Source organism: Stegastes partitus, unplaced genomic scaffold (genome assembly GCF_000690725.1).
Source record: "Stegastes partitus isolate 25-593 unplaced genomic scaffold, Stegastes_partitus-1.0.2 Scaffold120, whole genome shotgun sequence".
Taxonomy (NCBI): domain Eukaryota; kingdom Metazoa; phylum Chordata; class Actinopteri; family Pomacentridae; genus Stegastes; species Stegastes partitus.
Window position 1 is genome coordinate 114,548 of NW_007577851.1, and position 15,275 is coordinate 129,822.

At 41.2% G+C, this 15,275-nt stretch overlaps 1 protein-coding gene across 1 annotated transcript; it reads left to right on the top strand.

Annotated features, from left to right (window-relative positions):
• The first annotated feature begins 202 nt into the window (after nt 1–202).
• On the top strand, nt 203–3,196 carry LOC103354776 (early growth response protein 1-B-like). Its single transcript, XM_008278307.1, has 4 exons — nt 203–1,129; nt 1,337–1,455; nt 1,622–1,736; nt 1,890–3,196. The coding sequence occupies exons 1-4, from the start codon at nt 709–711 to the stop codon at nt 2,882–2,884; spliced, it is 1,650 nt and encodes a 549-aa protein (XP_008276529.1). The 5' UTR covers nt 203–708; the 3' UTR covers nt 2,885–3,196.
• Nucleotides 3,197–15,275: the final 12,079 nt, after the last annotated feature.

A 15,275-nucleotide genomic window follows, 5' to 3' on the forward strand; every position in this document is an offset into this window, starting at 1 on the left:
TAATCGTTTTTTATTTCAAACAATGTGGGTTTAAGGGTAAACAATTCATTTGAAAGCATATCTACATTACGCATTTATTTTTTATTCCTTCATTACAGTATCTGAAACCTGCAGCTCTCTTATCGCGAGACTTCGTGAAGATCTCGTCACAGGTACAACCTGGTCGCCCAGACGATGAGAAGCTGCATGTCTCCAAGTCTTTATGGATTTAATGTCAGCGGGTGAAGAAATTTGGCCACCGACTATCAGCAGTATTGCCTACCAGTGGTTTGGGGTGTTTTAATTTGCATTTACGTAGTTAGTTTTTGTGTTAGCCAGAAGTGGCTAGTACAGGCTACGCTTCGTTGGCTTCGTTGTTTACACGTTAACCAAAGGTAACGTAAGCTAGCTTGGTGTTTACTGACTGCATTACCTGTCTACACGCTGTTTTCTTATAGCTAGCTACAAGTCAACTATATATATGTTCGTGTACAATGCAAACGGGCTCCCTGCAGTACACAGCAGTGCTTGTCATCCGCGTACTTAACAGTGACGTTAACGTTAGCTTGGTTTTGACACCATAGCTTCAGTAAGATCACTAAAGCGCAGCACAGGTTGACAGTCAGGAGATATTAAACCACCAAGAGTTTTCGTTATTGAAAAGCAAATTGCTGCGATACACGTCAGCTGGAAATGGCGTGAGTTAGCTCTTTAGCATGGCAGCATCTCATGGCAGTTTCTAGGTGTCAGGGCAGAGGAGTGTACAGTGGTAGCCACATCGTCTGTCTCCTGCCTCTGGAGGCCAACCTCAGAAGAAAACGGCGGTGTCAATCAGTCGCTGGCATTAAAACAGTGTCAGCCAAACAAAGGGTAATGGAGTCAGTGAGGAGCGCTTTCCATGCTCAGCTGGCCACCGTCATGGACTCGCTGCTTGCAGCCGCTGTGTGCGAGATCGCCAAGATCTTTGAGAGCAGCCTGTGTGAACAGCAGGCGGAGCTGGCGCAGAAAACCGAGGAGATCTCCATCCTCCGGTGCAAGCTGGAGAAAGTCGAGAGGAGGCAGAAGGCGAAGGGAGGAGGGAGCGAGGAAGGGGAGATGTCATCAGGAGACAGAGAGGGCAGCCTGAGACAACAGACCCTGACAGGAGCAGGTATTACTCAGTGTGGTTATTGTCTTCACAGAGCAGAACAGTAAAATTGTAATAAGGGCTCATAACCTTGGCTCGTCTTAGAGCAATTTATCCACTTTGCTATCTATACCTGCGTATCTCTTGCTCAAATGCGTTTTAAATTAACCCGGTTTGTCCCTGATTGAGTAGACTTTACTGTCACTGACCAACCACATTTCTCTTGCACAGGACTGAATGTGGGAAAGGATGTATCTTCTCATTCAGACCCAGTAGAAGGAAACAGCCAAAGCCTCAGCAGACTGAAAGAGGAGGCCACGGGTCAGGATGGAGCTTCAGTAAAGCACGAGGTCAGATCCTGTCCTGCCTCTCCATGACTCAAAAATTAGCTGTGTAATAAACTAAAGCATTCAAATCTTCACATTTTCTAAAGAAGTCGCACAAAGTGATACATCCATCGTGCCTTGCTGTTGGCTTTTCTACACCTTACAGACTTATTTAACTTTTTCTTTACAGCGTGCTGGATCACGACCGGCCTTGTCTGTCACAGTGTTAGCCCCAGAGGGAAGTCTTGCTGCTGGGGGCCAGAGGCAGATCGATGCCTTGTCTACTACACAAGCCAAGACCAAATGTAAGAAGGTCACCGCTCTCACTGTTGTTTTAGGCTATTATTGTTTTAACAAAACAACACTCAAATGTCTTTTTGGGGTGCAGTAAAATGTTATTATAGGTAGAGAGATGAAAGTGTATAAATTGTTTTTTTTGCACCCTAATTTCTCTGCAGTATCTCATTGGAATCAGAGCAATCGCAGTGCAGACCAGAGATCCCTCCAGGATCAAGCCTCTACACCTTTTCTCTCCATCTCCCAGAGTGGACGCTGCTCCCCCAGGCCAGACCCAAGCTTAGCTCAACCAGGGGAGTGGTTACCGGGGTTGGACGCTACCCGAGGTGGGGTGTCTGGTCTGGAGAACTTGCAGGCAGATGGCACCAGCTGCTCTGGTCAAGCTAGCGGCAGCACTGGCACAGACGCACCGTGCTTCCGACCTAGTTTTGGCTCAGACGAGACCAGTAATGAGGATGACGATAGCTCTTTCCCTTTCCTGGACCAGGAGCCTGAGAACCAAAACTCCAATCAGAACTCAGTCCAGGGTCAGGGCGTCGGGCAGAGGGGGGCTCGTCAGGATCAACCCCAAGCCCCTACTGGTGAATCACCATGGAGACCCAGGGACGACAGAGCTGCTAGAGGTCCCATCAATCACACACGGCGAGTTGCAAATTTCAGCAACAGAGACCCTCTCCGGCCTCAGTCTAATTCACAGTCGCTCACTCTGCGACACACAAACACTCTTAGCCATCCTCCAGCTCCAGGTGGAGGGAACGGACGACCTTACACTTGCCCATACTGTACAAAGTGTTTTACTTACCCCTCCCACCAGCGCAGACACCTTTTACGCCATACAGGAGTCAGACTTCATCCCTGTCAGTTTTGTGACAAGAGCTTCCTCACTCCCTCTGAGCTCACTGTGCACACGCGCACACATACAGGGGAAAGGCCTTTTGGCTGCGCTCAGTGTGGTAAACGTTTTGCCCGCAGCGGGAACCTAAGAGCCCACCAGCGGGACGTTCACATGGGAAAGAGACCCTTTGCTTGCACAGAGTGTGGAAAGAGATTTGCGCACAGGGGGAACCTGAGGGTGCACAACCACAGAGTCCACCAGGGAGATCCTTACTACATGGATGATCAGCAGGAGCCTGACATAGGCCCCAATCCCATTTAAAATTACTTATAATAATGTATGCTTCTGCACTTTTCATTTTGTTCCAGGATTGCCTATTGTGTCTCACCTGAAGTTATTAATGAACACTTACTTTAAAGTATTTAAAGTTTAGTTTTATTTGGTTGTGCTTTAAAATTTTATTCAAGGCAACTGTAAAATAACTACATCCAAATTTGTTCTATATATCAGGGGTTAAATTGGGCCGGAGCCCACCGGAGCTGAGTTTGGGTGTGCAGTGTTGAACAAATTTTGAAACCCTAACATAGCTTTATTTTTAAAAATCAAAAGAATAAAATAGAGTAGAAAATACTTTTTTTAGACCTGGGAAATTTACACGCCACAGCAGCATCCAAAAATATAGAAAGTACAAGAAAATAACAATAATTAAGTAATATGCATCTTCAGCAGGTCCAAGGCCCCACCATCTCCCGTTGGGCAGTCCGCATGCTGGCTGAATATAGGGAGAGTGGTAGAGAGTGATGTATGGTTAGTCTCCTGAGATGACGATCAGAGACTGAGGGTGTGATGTTTGCAGCTGGGACACTGAGCTATGGATAAGCTCACAGGCTGCAGCAGCCTCAGCCGAGGGGGGAATGTAAACTGCAATCACCAGGATGTGCGAAAACTCCCTCAGCAGGTGAAACGGCTGCAAACCAACCGCCAGCAGTTCAACATCCTTCATGCAGCGCTGCTCTTGAACACTAACGTGGTAGCATTACACTATCTCTAATTCACATACATAGTGAGTCCCCAGCCTTTCTTCTTACCACTCTCCCTGAAGCTGACCAGGTGAAATCCGTCCAAAGTTGAGAGCGAGTCCAGAGTGAGTTTGTTCAGCCATGACTCCGTGAACAACATAAAGCTGTATTCCCGATACTCCCACTGCAGCCCAGTCAGTGCTGTTAGCTGTTAGCTCTTCCAGCTTGTTATGGAGAGACCTCATGTTTCTCATGATGATGGACGAACGGACGGCTTGTAGCGTCTCCTTTTCTCCCGACGCTTCACTTCTGCCCTGCATCCCCTCTTCCTCCTGCACAGCTCATTGGGCATGTCCGGTCTCTCCCACGACGTGGCTTGGTCTGGCTCAGCCCCAACAGCTGTTTCACAAATGTAAAAACAATAGAACTATGGCTGAATGGCTCGCCAGACGCGGACCCCAAAAACTCATAAAAAGCAAAGAACAGACCAACAAAAAACACCATCTGCATCTCCACTGTTTTCGCACAAATGTGGTACAGCTGTGTGAAATTAAAATATTCAAAAGATAAAAGATAATCAAAAGATTAAATGGTCCCCAATATCCAGAGCCCAGAAATTGCTTATCAGACCAACCCTATGACAACAGTGGTTATGCTCAGGATGAATCCAGCATTTTTAATTCTCCTCTGAAAAGTCATAATAGCTTTTCCTGTGGTTAAGTGCATAATATTTTCCAGAGTGGTAGTGCAAGCATGAAGTTATCATCCATTAGTTGAATAAATAAAAAATAGAGCACCAGGCAGTCAGTCTTATAATGAAAACATCATTGTACTGGTCTCTATATTTGAGAAGTTGTATTATTGTCTTTTGGGACTTTACAGAGCTTCATTACCTTGTTTTCTTTAATTCATCTAAAATGTTGCTGCATCCAAATTATCAGATGGTACAGAAAGTACCCAAACAAAATAATTACAAAATGAGAATCTTCGTGTTTGTCTATTTAGATAGTAAGATTTATTTTGAGAAAGCTGGCTTTTAAATTTCACCAAAACAATGGACGTGAAAGGAATTTATCCTTTTGACTTAAAAAAAAAAAAAAAAAAAATCACATTTAGAAATTTCAGCTGCATCATCTCTTTTACCAAACAGTGCCATTGTTACTCTGGACAAACCACATCCACTGAACGCAATGTTTAATTTTTACTGCAACTACTTCGTACCGAAGAAATGAATAGTTTGCCACACCAGCCTCACTCGACAAGCGCTCCCTGTCCTCACAAAGCCCAATTTAACCCCTGTATATATGTAATAACACACAAGGTCAAATTTATTTGAGTTAATTTTATTTTCAGTTTTGATTCTGTCTAAATTATAGACCACTCTAAAACAGAGAGCTTTGTATTTTACTGTACTGTAAATGATTGGTTATATTTATCCACCAATAAGAAGTATTGGCTGTTGTTGTGAAAAAATATAATGTCTCTCCAGGTTGACTCTATCCTCCAATGACGTTCCTGCCTGTCAGTGGTAAATTGCTGAACAGATCTGAGCATCTTTTCATTAGTTGAAGTGGCAGAATTACAAAATAATGCTTTTGTAAAGCCAATAAAGAAAGTCTGGTTGGTTTTAGATTTAGACTCGTGGCATGCAGAGGTAGGATAGCGCGTCTCTTCCTTCAAAGTTGTGCTTATGTACTGCCCATCTCCTCAGATTTATTTTGACTGTGATGTAAAATGGAAATGTTATTTCAACGAGTACATAGCCATGTTGTTGAAGAAGAACTGTGCTTTTATTTTCCATCCTGTTTTTGCAAAGTGAAATTAAACAAGATAGTCACATATTCTCTTGCATTGTACAGTGCAAATTTATAATAATGCACCATTCTTTGCCAGACACCAGGGGGCAGTGATGTCATAAAAAATATATTGAAACGGCTTTGGAGAGCTTTGCAAATAGATTCAGATCCAAGTGTTGCTCCATATTTCAGATCTTTTTTTTCCCTGATGCATGCACATGTGTCATCATGTCATCTCTCATGATGGTGTGTAAGCATGTGCTTAGTAGGCAAAATCAAAATGTGAGTCCTTAGGTTACTGTGTTACTGTGCACAAAACCTAATTTCTCTCTTGCTTGGTTTTTCATGCAAGCGTGTAAAAACATCAGTTTAATCTCTTTTATCAAACTCTAACATTTAAAGGAAACCTGCTTATTTTACCTTCGTCCCTCCTCTTCTATGGACATTTTTTTTCCCCAAGCCTGTCAATATGTGCATGCCCTTTTGTACAATGTCATCAGTCCCTGCCATTGTTCCTTCTCTCCACATCATCCCTGAAAACATTTCTTCCTAATGTTGAAAGAGATGGGAAACAAAATCCAGTGTTGTCTTAACAGTGAGAAAAGTGAATTTCCATTAAAGCTAATACAAGGATTTAGCAGTCAAGCTCAGCGGGTATCCAATAAAGTTCATGTTTTTGTATGAAATTCTTCCAGTTGCTATCACTTCACTGACGCTCAGGATGAAAGCGCAGTACAAACGCAAAGATGGAGTCTTGTTCTAATAAAACAGAACTTCAAAAATACCCTCTCAGTTTGTTAGACTGCTAAAACCTCATGTTGGCTTCAGCTGAACCCTAAGAATGTATTTTTACACACAGGCCTAAAATGCCTTGAGCATGTAGGTTGTGTGGAGGTTGATGGGATGTTTGTCGCTGTCTCTCACTCACTCTCTCTTTCACACTCCGTCTCAACTGCTGAGCGAGGTCTGCTCTGTGCATGTATTCCCCCGGCTGCTGAGTCCTCGGTTTGCTTATAGAAAGATTACATTCAGTGACCTCCCCTCCCCCAAAGGTCACCTGTGTCTGTCTCTCCCCGCGGGTTTTATGCTCACGGTTATAAAAATCGAACATTTTTAAGAGTGCGCAACCAAAGGCCAACTCTTAACTGACTGTAATACAGGACAGAGAGAAAGACAGACTTTAAAGGCTGCTTGTCTCGCTTATGGAGTTTTATATTTATGAATCTGAGTCAGATCAGAGCATTGTGTGCGTACAAGTTAACTGCTGTTCATGTGAGAGGATTGAATCCCCACCGAGTAAAGCTGCAGGCTGTTGCAGACCTTTTTGTCGCATGTACTGTTTAAGTACTGTATTTATGTGCAGATGAAAGCGTCAGGTCAGATAGAAACCCAAATCTATACACAGATTTGGGTCTCGAAAAAGGTCTGTGTGTGTGTGTGTGTGTGTACGTGTGTGTGTGTGTGTGTGTGTGTGTGTGTGTGTGTGTGTGTGTGTGTGTGTATTCAGAGGCAGCGGTCACACAGGCTTTGCAGTGTTTTCTGTTTGTATATTTAGTTATGTGTAATCTCCTTTCTGCTCTAAGCAGCTTTGCCCCATGAGGGGAAAGGCAACAAATGAGCACTTGACCAGGCTGGAAAGACTTTGCAGTGCAAGTGCTTTAAATTTGTTTGAATTTATATGACAGCTGAATTACCCAAAAGCAGGATGCATTCATATATAATTGAACTTTCTACTAACTATATTTAAGTGTTTTACCAAAGTTTTGCTGTTTGCACTGTAAAAATGACCATTTTATAGCAGTTTCTAACTGTATTTTTAAACCGTTCACAGTTAATTAATGGATTTTCCCTGTTAAATTACAGATAACTAGTAAAATCACAGGAAAAGGTATTTATTTACATGTTAACACTACAAAACAGGCCAAATCTGTAAACAATGCCTCATAAGAAATCAGTTTTTACAAAAGATAATTCATTCTTTTACAACTTCTGACAGTCAACTTACAATGTTTTTACTGTATTTAATTTGGGAAAAAAATCATTATTTTACAGTTATTTGCTATTACTGGAAAGAAAAATATATTAAGAATTTTAAAATGATATATACTTTTTTTTAACTGTCATTTTACAGATTTTCCTTATTTAGTTAAATAACACAATCTGTCGTAAAATTATAGAAAATTAAGTATAAATTTTACATGTTAATTGTCAAAAAATACACAAAAATACCCCAAAACAGGCCAAAACTATACATAATGTCCACATCTGAAATGTGTAATTTTACAAATAATAATTTTTTTCACGATGTGTGATCGTAAAATGAAAATATTTTACAGTATTTTCATCTGCTAAAAATATAACCATTTTACAGGTATTTATCGTAATTTTCACTCATTTTTACAGTTTTTGAACATTACAGCATTCAGTCATTTTTCAACCATTATTTTCCTATGCCCTTGCTGCCAGATGTTTCTTTATGGTATTTTCCCCCCCTAGTGTGGTATTGCGTATAACCAGCTGAAATAATTTGGCCCACGTGTAATGGCTCCACGGTCCATTCCTCGAGTGATTCGATTTGTGATAAATTCAGCATTTCTGTTTGTTCTCAGAGTCAGCATGTAATAACAACTATATCCTTGTCAGGTAATCATGTGCTCGTCAATGTTAATCACCAGGTCACACTGTTTTCATTCTGTTTTCCAGCTGGAATCAGCCTATAATGTGCTCTTTACCTTTTATGTCACTATGTTTCAGTTTATTTCTCTTTCCCTTCAGGCTTTAGCTTTAACTGGCCAGAAAAAGAAAAAAAAAAAAAAACACACTCAACTGCTGCCATCTCTTTGCTTTCAGCACAAAGAGTCATTCCATCACCATCCCCTAAACCAGCAGTCGTAAAATGATCCCCCTGACACCCAGTAAGTGCACCCTCCTCTCCAAACATGTCATGCAGATGTAAAATGAGAGGAATTATTTACCCCCGCTGAGGTATCAGTCAAATCGTAACCCTGAATGATGTGTGTGTGTTTGTTTTTATGTGTGTACTCCTCTCTTTTTTTTTTCATTTTCAAACATGGTTGTGTGTGTGTGTGTTTTCATGTATGTTACGGTTGTGTTTATGTGTGTACACTTACCAGCTTTTTTCTGTGTGTGTGTGTGTGTGTGTGTGTGTTTGTTGGACCTGTGAGGGATTTAACGTTGCCCCAAGGCTGTTCATAATCTACCCAGTTCCACCACTCCCCAGGGGCTGTGGTTTCATGCGGGTTGCCATTACTGTAGTGAAACCCCCCTTTAGGGGATTACAGTGCTGTCTCCCGCTCAAGGCACTGAGTTGATCCATCGTCTGCTGACTGTATTTAAGCACTCACTTAATGTGCTAATGGTGTTAGACTGGGGAGACGCTGCAGAGCTTTTAACTTTCATCTCTTAAAGCTCTTTGTCTGTTAGAAATGCTGATTTCATGGCTGCTGGGCTTAAATCCTTTGGTAATCAGTCAAAATCACAAAATATGAAGTGAGCTTCTGGATGTAGATATGTATGTGAGGGCTTTTAATCAAAGGTGCTGATGGGATTGTTTCAGGAGACATATGTGATGCCTACAGATGACTCTCTGCTCAGGCACTGAGCTCTTGAGTGTGCGTGGTCTCAGGTGCAGGAATCTCCTCCACGCACTGCTGTTGACTGTGTCTCTTATTTTTGGGCGGTCACAGAGCGTGATGGAGGGGTGGAGTGGGAGTAAATTATCTTCCTCCTTCAGAGTTCCTGGGTTTTCCAAGTGTGTGTGAGTCTGCTCGAATGATCGTGTTCTCCATAGGCTGCTCCTGGGTTGCTAAGCAACCCTGCGTCTGCACATTGAAGTGGGGGTGGGAAGGAAGAGAAGCACCAGGTCAAAAGAGGCAGACGCAAGCATCGCTGCATCTGATTGGACACATCGGTGCTCCTGATGAATGATGCTGATCATTATCTTGTTGACCGGGTGCAGGTTTGAATCTTGTTGGAGTTTCAAAGTCCTGGTCCTCAGTCGAAGGAACAAGTGTGAGATTTTACTTCTACAAATTGCAAGAAAAAAACAGGGAAGAGGAAATGTTTGATCATGTGTTAAAGAAGTCATTGAAGTATGGAAGGTTCTACTTTATTGTAATACATACAAGTCATGTTACACACATTTTATCCTTCAATATCTCAATATTATAATCAAAGCATATAAACAGAGGTGAGAAAAAGTGTTTGTTTATTCATAGTATGATTTATGAAGAAGCAAAGACTAGAGAAATGAAAGGCAGGAAAGATGAGAACATTTATTGGCATTTGTAGTGTCCAGTGTTAGAGTTGCTCTGATCTCATACCTCTGACCTGTTTTCTAGTGTATGTACAGAAGAATTATACTTCCCCACAGACATTTTTCTTGCTAGAAGAATACTTTATCACTTCATTATCATATAAATTAGCCTGGATGATGAGACTAAAAAGGTAATTGTCAAAGACTGGAAAACATGAATCCCACATTACTTCCAGTGTCATACATTTAGATTTAATAATCAGTCTATGTGGGGAAATCCTTGATACGCCATCTCTTCTGTATTATCTTGAGAAAAGTTGAGTCACGTTGGTTGACTTGTGGTTTTCTGATACCTGCCAGGATGACTTGGATTGGTTTAACAAAATTAACAAAGGTCCTTAAATTTAATATCTGATGTTAACCTAACCCAACATTTTGCCAATCTTACTTTAGTGCTTAGTGAGTGTTTTTAATGCTGATGAGATGGCAGCTACAGTGTGAAGATAATTTCAACTGATCTGTGGTTTGTTTCTCTTCAGAGGATCCAGACCAGAGCAATCGAGACAGTTCCTCCTTTCCTCAGCAACACAGTGTTTCTTCTAATCTTGCCCACATCTGACACAAATAATTTTATCTGTCTCCTTGAATGCAGACCTGGATGTTGGGGTTAAATAAAGAGTCTGCACTGGTGTCCCCTCCATCTGTACCAAAGGAGATGATGAGAGGACACAAAACAGCTCAGATTCACTGCAGGGCAACGGGTCCAAGTGAGGGAGGGGATGGTGGGTGGTCACGCTCGGCTGTCACCAAGGTAACAGGACCGGTCCGAGGCCAAGCCTTCACGGCTGAATGGCACGGTCGCTACAGGAGACAGACCCGAGGCTGCTGCCACGCAGGCAGGCCCAGGGTCAGGCATGGCAGGTTAACAAGGACAGGCTGAGCTGGATTAACTGTACCTGAAGAAAACCTGCCACATACAGCGATGATGATAGTGATTATCCTGTTGTGATGATTATTATGATGATTTTACACAGTGAACGGGAGGATAGGTAGGGAGTCCAGCCAATGTGTGTCATCCTACCTGTTAGTAACTTCTTTATTCCAAGCATATTAATTAGATTTTAAGGCATTGCAACTAACATGTCAAATTGTTTAATAAGTTTTCTATAACATCTGATCAGCAGTTTCATGTTTTCCAATAAAATATCACACATAGGCAGTTCCTAAAGACTTGTTTCACACAACTTAAAAAATAAAAATAAAACACATACTTAAAAAAAACCAACAAAAAAACCTTTTTGTGGCAAAGCATATTGCATTTTGCTTATTATTTGAGACACACTCAGTGAGATCACTTAGAAGTAATTTAGATCAGCTGCTCAGTTCAGTCTCATTTTCTTCAGCAACCTTAGTTCGCTGTTTTCAGTAAACTCCAACCCAGTCTCACGACTATTCAGGAAATAGTCACGAAACTTAATCTATTGCTTTGTGTCCTGGGACACTATTTGTCCGACTTTTTCGTGTTCCCGAGCACGAATTTCAAACCAATACATTTCAATTGGAATTATCTTCCGTGTCGAGACCACGTTTTTATAAACTCACTGTACATTTTCTAGCTGTTTTGATGGGGTTTGTGGAGGACAAGACAAGACTAAAAGGTCAGTAAATGTTTGAATATATGTCTTAACACCACATCCTTAATTCACCAGATTAATATTTGGCTAACCATTCTACTGTTTGCTAGTTCCGTAGCATTGCAATGCTACGAGGCTAAAAATGCAAAGGACAGCGTGTTTCAGAGTTTTGGGCATTTAGAAATGTCCAAAAATGGATTACACAATCTAAGCTATTGTTTGTGTGTGTTAGTTTGTGTATTACAGTCTGTCCTCTTGCAGTTATTGCTCTCTATAGGTTAATTATTCTGGCAGGTCTGGCTAAATGCTACTAAATGCTAGCTAGTTAGCACTGTGGCAGCAGGTGTTTTTCCATCAACTGTCAGAGGAAATAAAACGGTGAAAGTTAAACCTGAACAGAGAAGAACAAGATTTATGTAGGAAATGCTGTAGTACCTGAACCATGTACTCTAATTTTTGAAGGCATTTCAATTATTGTATATTGTGTAATTGTGTCAACGTCTTATGCTTAGGTGTGATACTATTTACAGTCTATCCTGACTAAGTGTGTTAAGTGAAAACCAACATTTCTAATGAGGATTATTCCTGGTACTGAGTGGTTGTTCCTTTATTACTAATGACTCTTTCAGGTTTTTAGTTACTTAGTTACTGTCTAAAGTTGCAGAAAAGTTTTCACAAGTTCTGAGTGGCCAATACGGTGTCAATATTTTTCTTGTTTTGTCTGAGTAACAGTACAAAGACATTAAGTTTAAAATCCTATGAAAATAAGAGTCAAATCCTTATTTTCGAGAAGGTGAAGCTTTTCTTCTCACTGGTCTTTGATTATTTATTTTTGTATTATTTTTTTTATTTTTTATATACATTCAGCTAAACCCCTTGCCATCAGAATACTTCAACATGTTAAACAAAGGAAATTGCAGATCAAACCACTTTGCATAAATTTTGTCCATCCAACATGTCCTCCAACCTAAATGACCACATACAGACGGTGACAAATTAAAGGAAAATCTGAACTCTTGATCCCTGCAGTGAGGTAATCTGGTGGCTCTTTTATGGTGTGGGGGGTATTTTGCTGGCATGATTTGGGTTCAATTATCTCCTTAAAGGAAAATGTCACTGCAAATCAATACAAAGGTGTTCTGAGTGATTACCTTTATTGGGTGGCCCAACACCTTACTAAGGCACTTTGTGTTGATTTTTTCCCCTCACTTTGTCTTTATGTTGCTACTGAATAACTGTTAATTCAGGAAACCTGGGTTTCCTAAATTACACCTGATGTATCAGGAAATGTAGCACTGAGATTTTGTACCTCTGTTTGGTCAGGATTCAACACAAAAACAACTTGGTTAGGTTTACTGAAAAATCAAGGTTTGGGTTAATTTAGAGGACCTTTGTTATCACATTTACAATAATATGTTTAAAGAAGCATTGACTGTAGGTATTATGTGGAAAACAAACAGTGGCATCCTGTGTTAATATTTGCAATTTTAAAAATGTGCCTTTTTAATTTTTGACAATGTAAAGATCTATGCAAGCATTTCAAATATTACTGTAAACAATGAAAAATACTTGTAGAATTTCTGACCTTTCTCTTCCTGCTCTGGGTTTGGCAAAAGGGTCAAACATATGGATGGACGCTAAGCCTTATGGACCTATAGATTGAAACAGAGGGGATTTTGGTGACATATGGTTGGGGGTAATAGGTGGCAATGTGCATGTAGCTCAAGCTACATGTCAAGTGGGTGATAGGGGAGCTTTGTGGTGGATGTTAGGCTGGCAGGGGGGGCAGTTAGAAGCGTAGATATGGCAGTGGTGTATGGAGCATTGCTCATCATTGGTAAGTAGTGGATGGGGGAGGGTGTGCTGGCAGTCTTGGAGTTAGTCAGATAAACAGCTCTTCTTGTTCCCTGGGAGGGGAGGGGAGGGTTAAAGCCTGGTGGCAGACAGCCAGCACCAGTGATGGCACCAACTGTCACTGGCAGACCCTCACTCTCTGCTGCGGTGCTAACTGAAGCCTCTGTGTATGTGTGTGTGTTGTGTGAATTCAAGTGTTTCTCCATCAGTCAGTGGTCATTTCTGCATTAGGACTACGTATAAATAGTGACATTCAAAGTAGTAGTGGGTGGATCGATACCTAATGTATTTACGCTATTGATCGGGATAAGGTATGGGTTGTAAGACATTGAGGTAGAAGTCTTGGATAAGGATAGCGTCAATTAAAGCAGAAAGAATTAATTGATCAGCAGCTATTTTTTAACGTACACATGATTAAGTAGTTAACAGAAATTAGTAAAGGAATTGCTTAATGTTTTAGGAAATCATTTGATGGTAACGAAAATAGAAGCTCATTAATGATGCATTCAACTCATAAATCATGAGACATGGCTCTTCTCTACTTAATAGTGCATTAGGTGCAAAAAAGTAATAAATACCAGCATTAATATCAATGATTCTTGCCCAGGTGTTCCTTGGTTTCAGATCAAACACAATTTTTTTGGTAATAAAAACTAAGACTTTAATGGCTAAAATATTTTTGTAAGTTTTTAATTATACATAATGTTCAACACAACTGCTGTTTTCACATCTGTCTAATGAATATGAAGCTGAATCAAGAAGATAGTTGGCTTAGCTCAAAGACTAGATACAGCAGGAAATGACTGACCTGGCTTTCTTTAAGGTCACAGATTTCACCTCACATAACCTCTAAAGTGCAGCAATTAACATGGTATATCTTGTTTGTTTATTCTGTACCAAAGCTAAACACGGGGTTTTAAAGGGGATATGCGCTGACCTATTATGTTGTGACTTCCTGGAGTCTCTGCTGGTTGTCTGGTAACCTCTCCTTGACCACAATAAATACATAATCAGCCACAAAATTACAACTTGTTGTATGGAATAAACAGAGCAGATGTCGCATGTTAATTAAAGGAAATTTCCCAAAAGCTGAACAGAAATTTATCAAACGATAACGACACTAACATTAAATAATGATGCTGCTCTAAGTTGATAATACAGTCATTGAATTATGGCCAGGCCCTGCCTTCTGTTCTGACTTGAGTAGATGAGATCATGCTGTGTATTTACATTTACAAATGGGTGACACATTACAGGAAAAAAGATCCCTTCACTACTGCAATGAGGGGATCCAGTTGCTCTGTTATGTTGTGAAGGGGCGTTTTGCCGCCATATCCCCTTACAGGGGAAGGATTACTGCAGATCAATACAGTTGTTCTGAGTGATCACCTTTGTCCAGTGATGAAACATTTCTGTGTGGATGGGAGTGGTCTCTTCCTGGGTGACAAAGCGCCCATCCATAGGGCACAAGGAGTCATTTGAATGCTTTAATGAGTATGAAAATGACAAGAATCATATGCTACAGCCTTCACAGCCACCAGATCTCAAACCAATAGAACATGTATGGGCAATTTTGCACCGACATGTTGGACAGCGTTCTCTACCAGCATCAGTTCAAAAGACTTGTAGAATAATATCAAGGTGTACTGAAACTGTTCTGGTGGCACCCTAGTCACACTTTTTATGTCGGGGTTTCCTTTTATCTGTCACCCATCTGTATGTGTGTCAGTAGTGCGTTGGTTGTCGCTGTGCTAATTCAGTTATGTCTCCAGGTGAATCCTCTAGTAGTCACTGTGCTGTGGTTCATATTCAGCACTAAGTCAAGTGAAACAGTCCCATCGTCTGTGCTGCTCTCTGTGTGTTCCCTCCCATTAATCACAACCTTATAAGACACTCAGCCACTTCCGCTCTACCACCCACTCCTCCAGCCTCTCTATTTTTTATCATATTTAATCACCTGCAGTCAGTGGTCAGGCAGATCTCAGGCCTGTGATGATTGGTTGCGCCGACCAGTGGGCGGGGCCTTCGCTGATGAATCACACGCACGTACCAGCGCAGCACGACTGATCCTCTCTCACTCTCCCTCCCCCTCTCTCTCTCTCTCTCTCTCTCTCTCTCTCTCTCTCTCTCTCT

Coding starts and splice junctions, on each gene's coding strand:
- LOC103354776 (XM_008278307.1), top strand. CDS start 709: ATGGCAGTTTCTAGGTGTCAGGGCAGAGGAGTGTACAGTGGTAGCCAC. Junction 1,130..1,336: donor ACAGACCCTGACAGGAGCAG/GTATTACTCAGT, acceptor TCTCTTGCACAG/GACTGAATGTGGGAAAGGAT. Junction 1,737..1,889: donor TACACAAGCCAAGACCAAAT/GTAAGAAGGTCA, acceptor ATTTCTCTGCAG/TATCTCATTGGAATCAGAGC.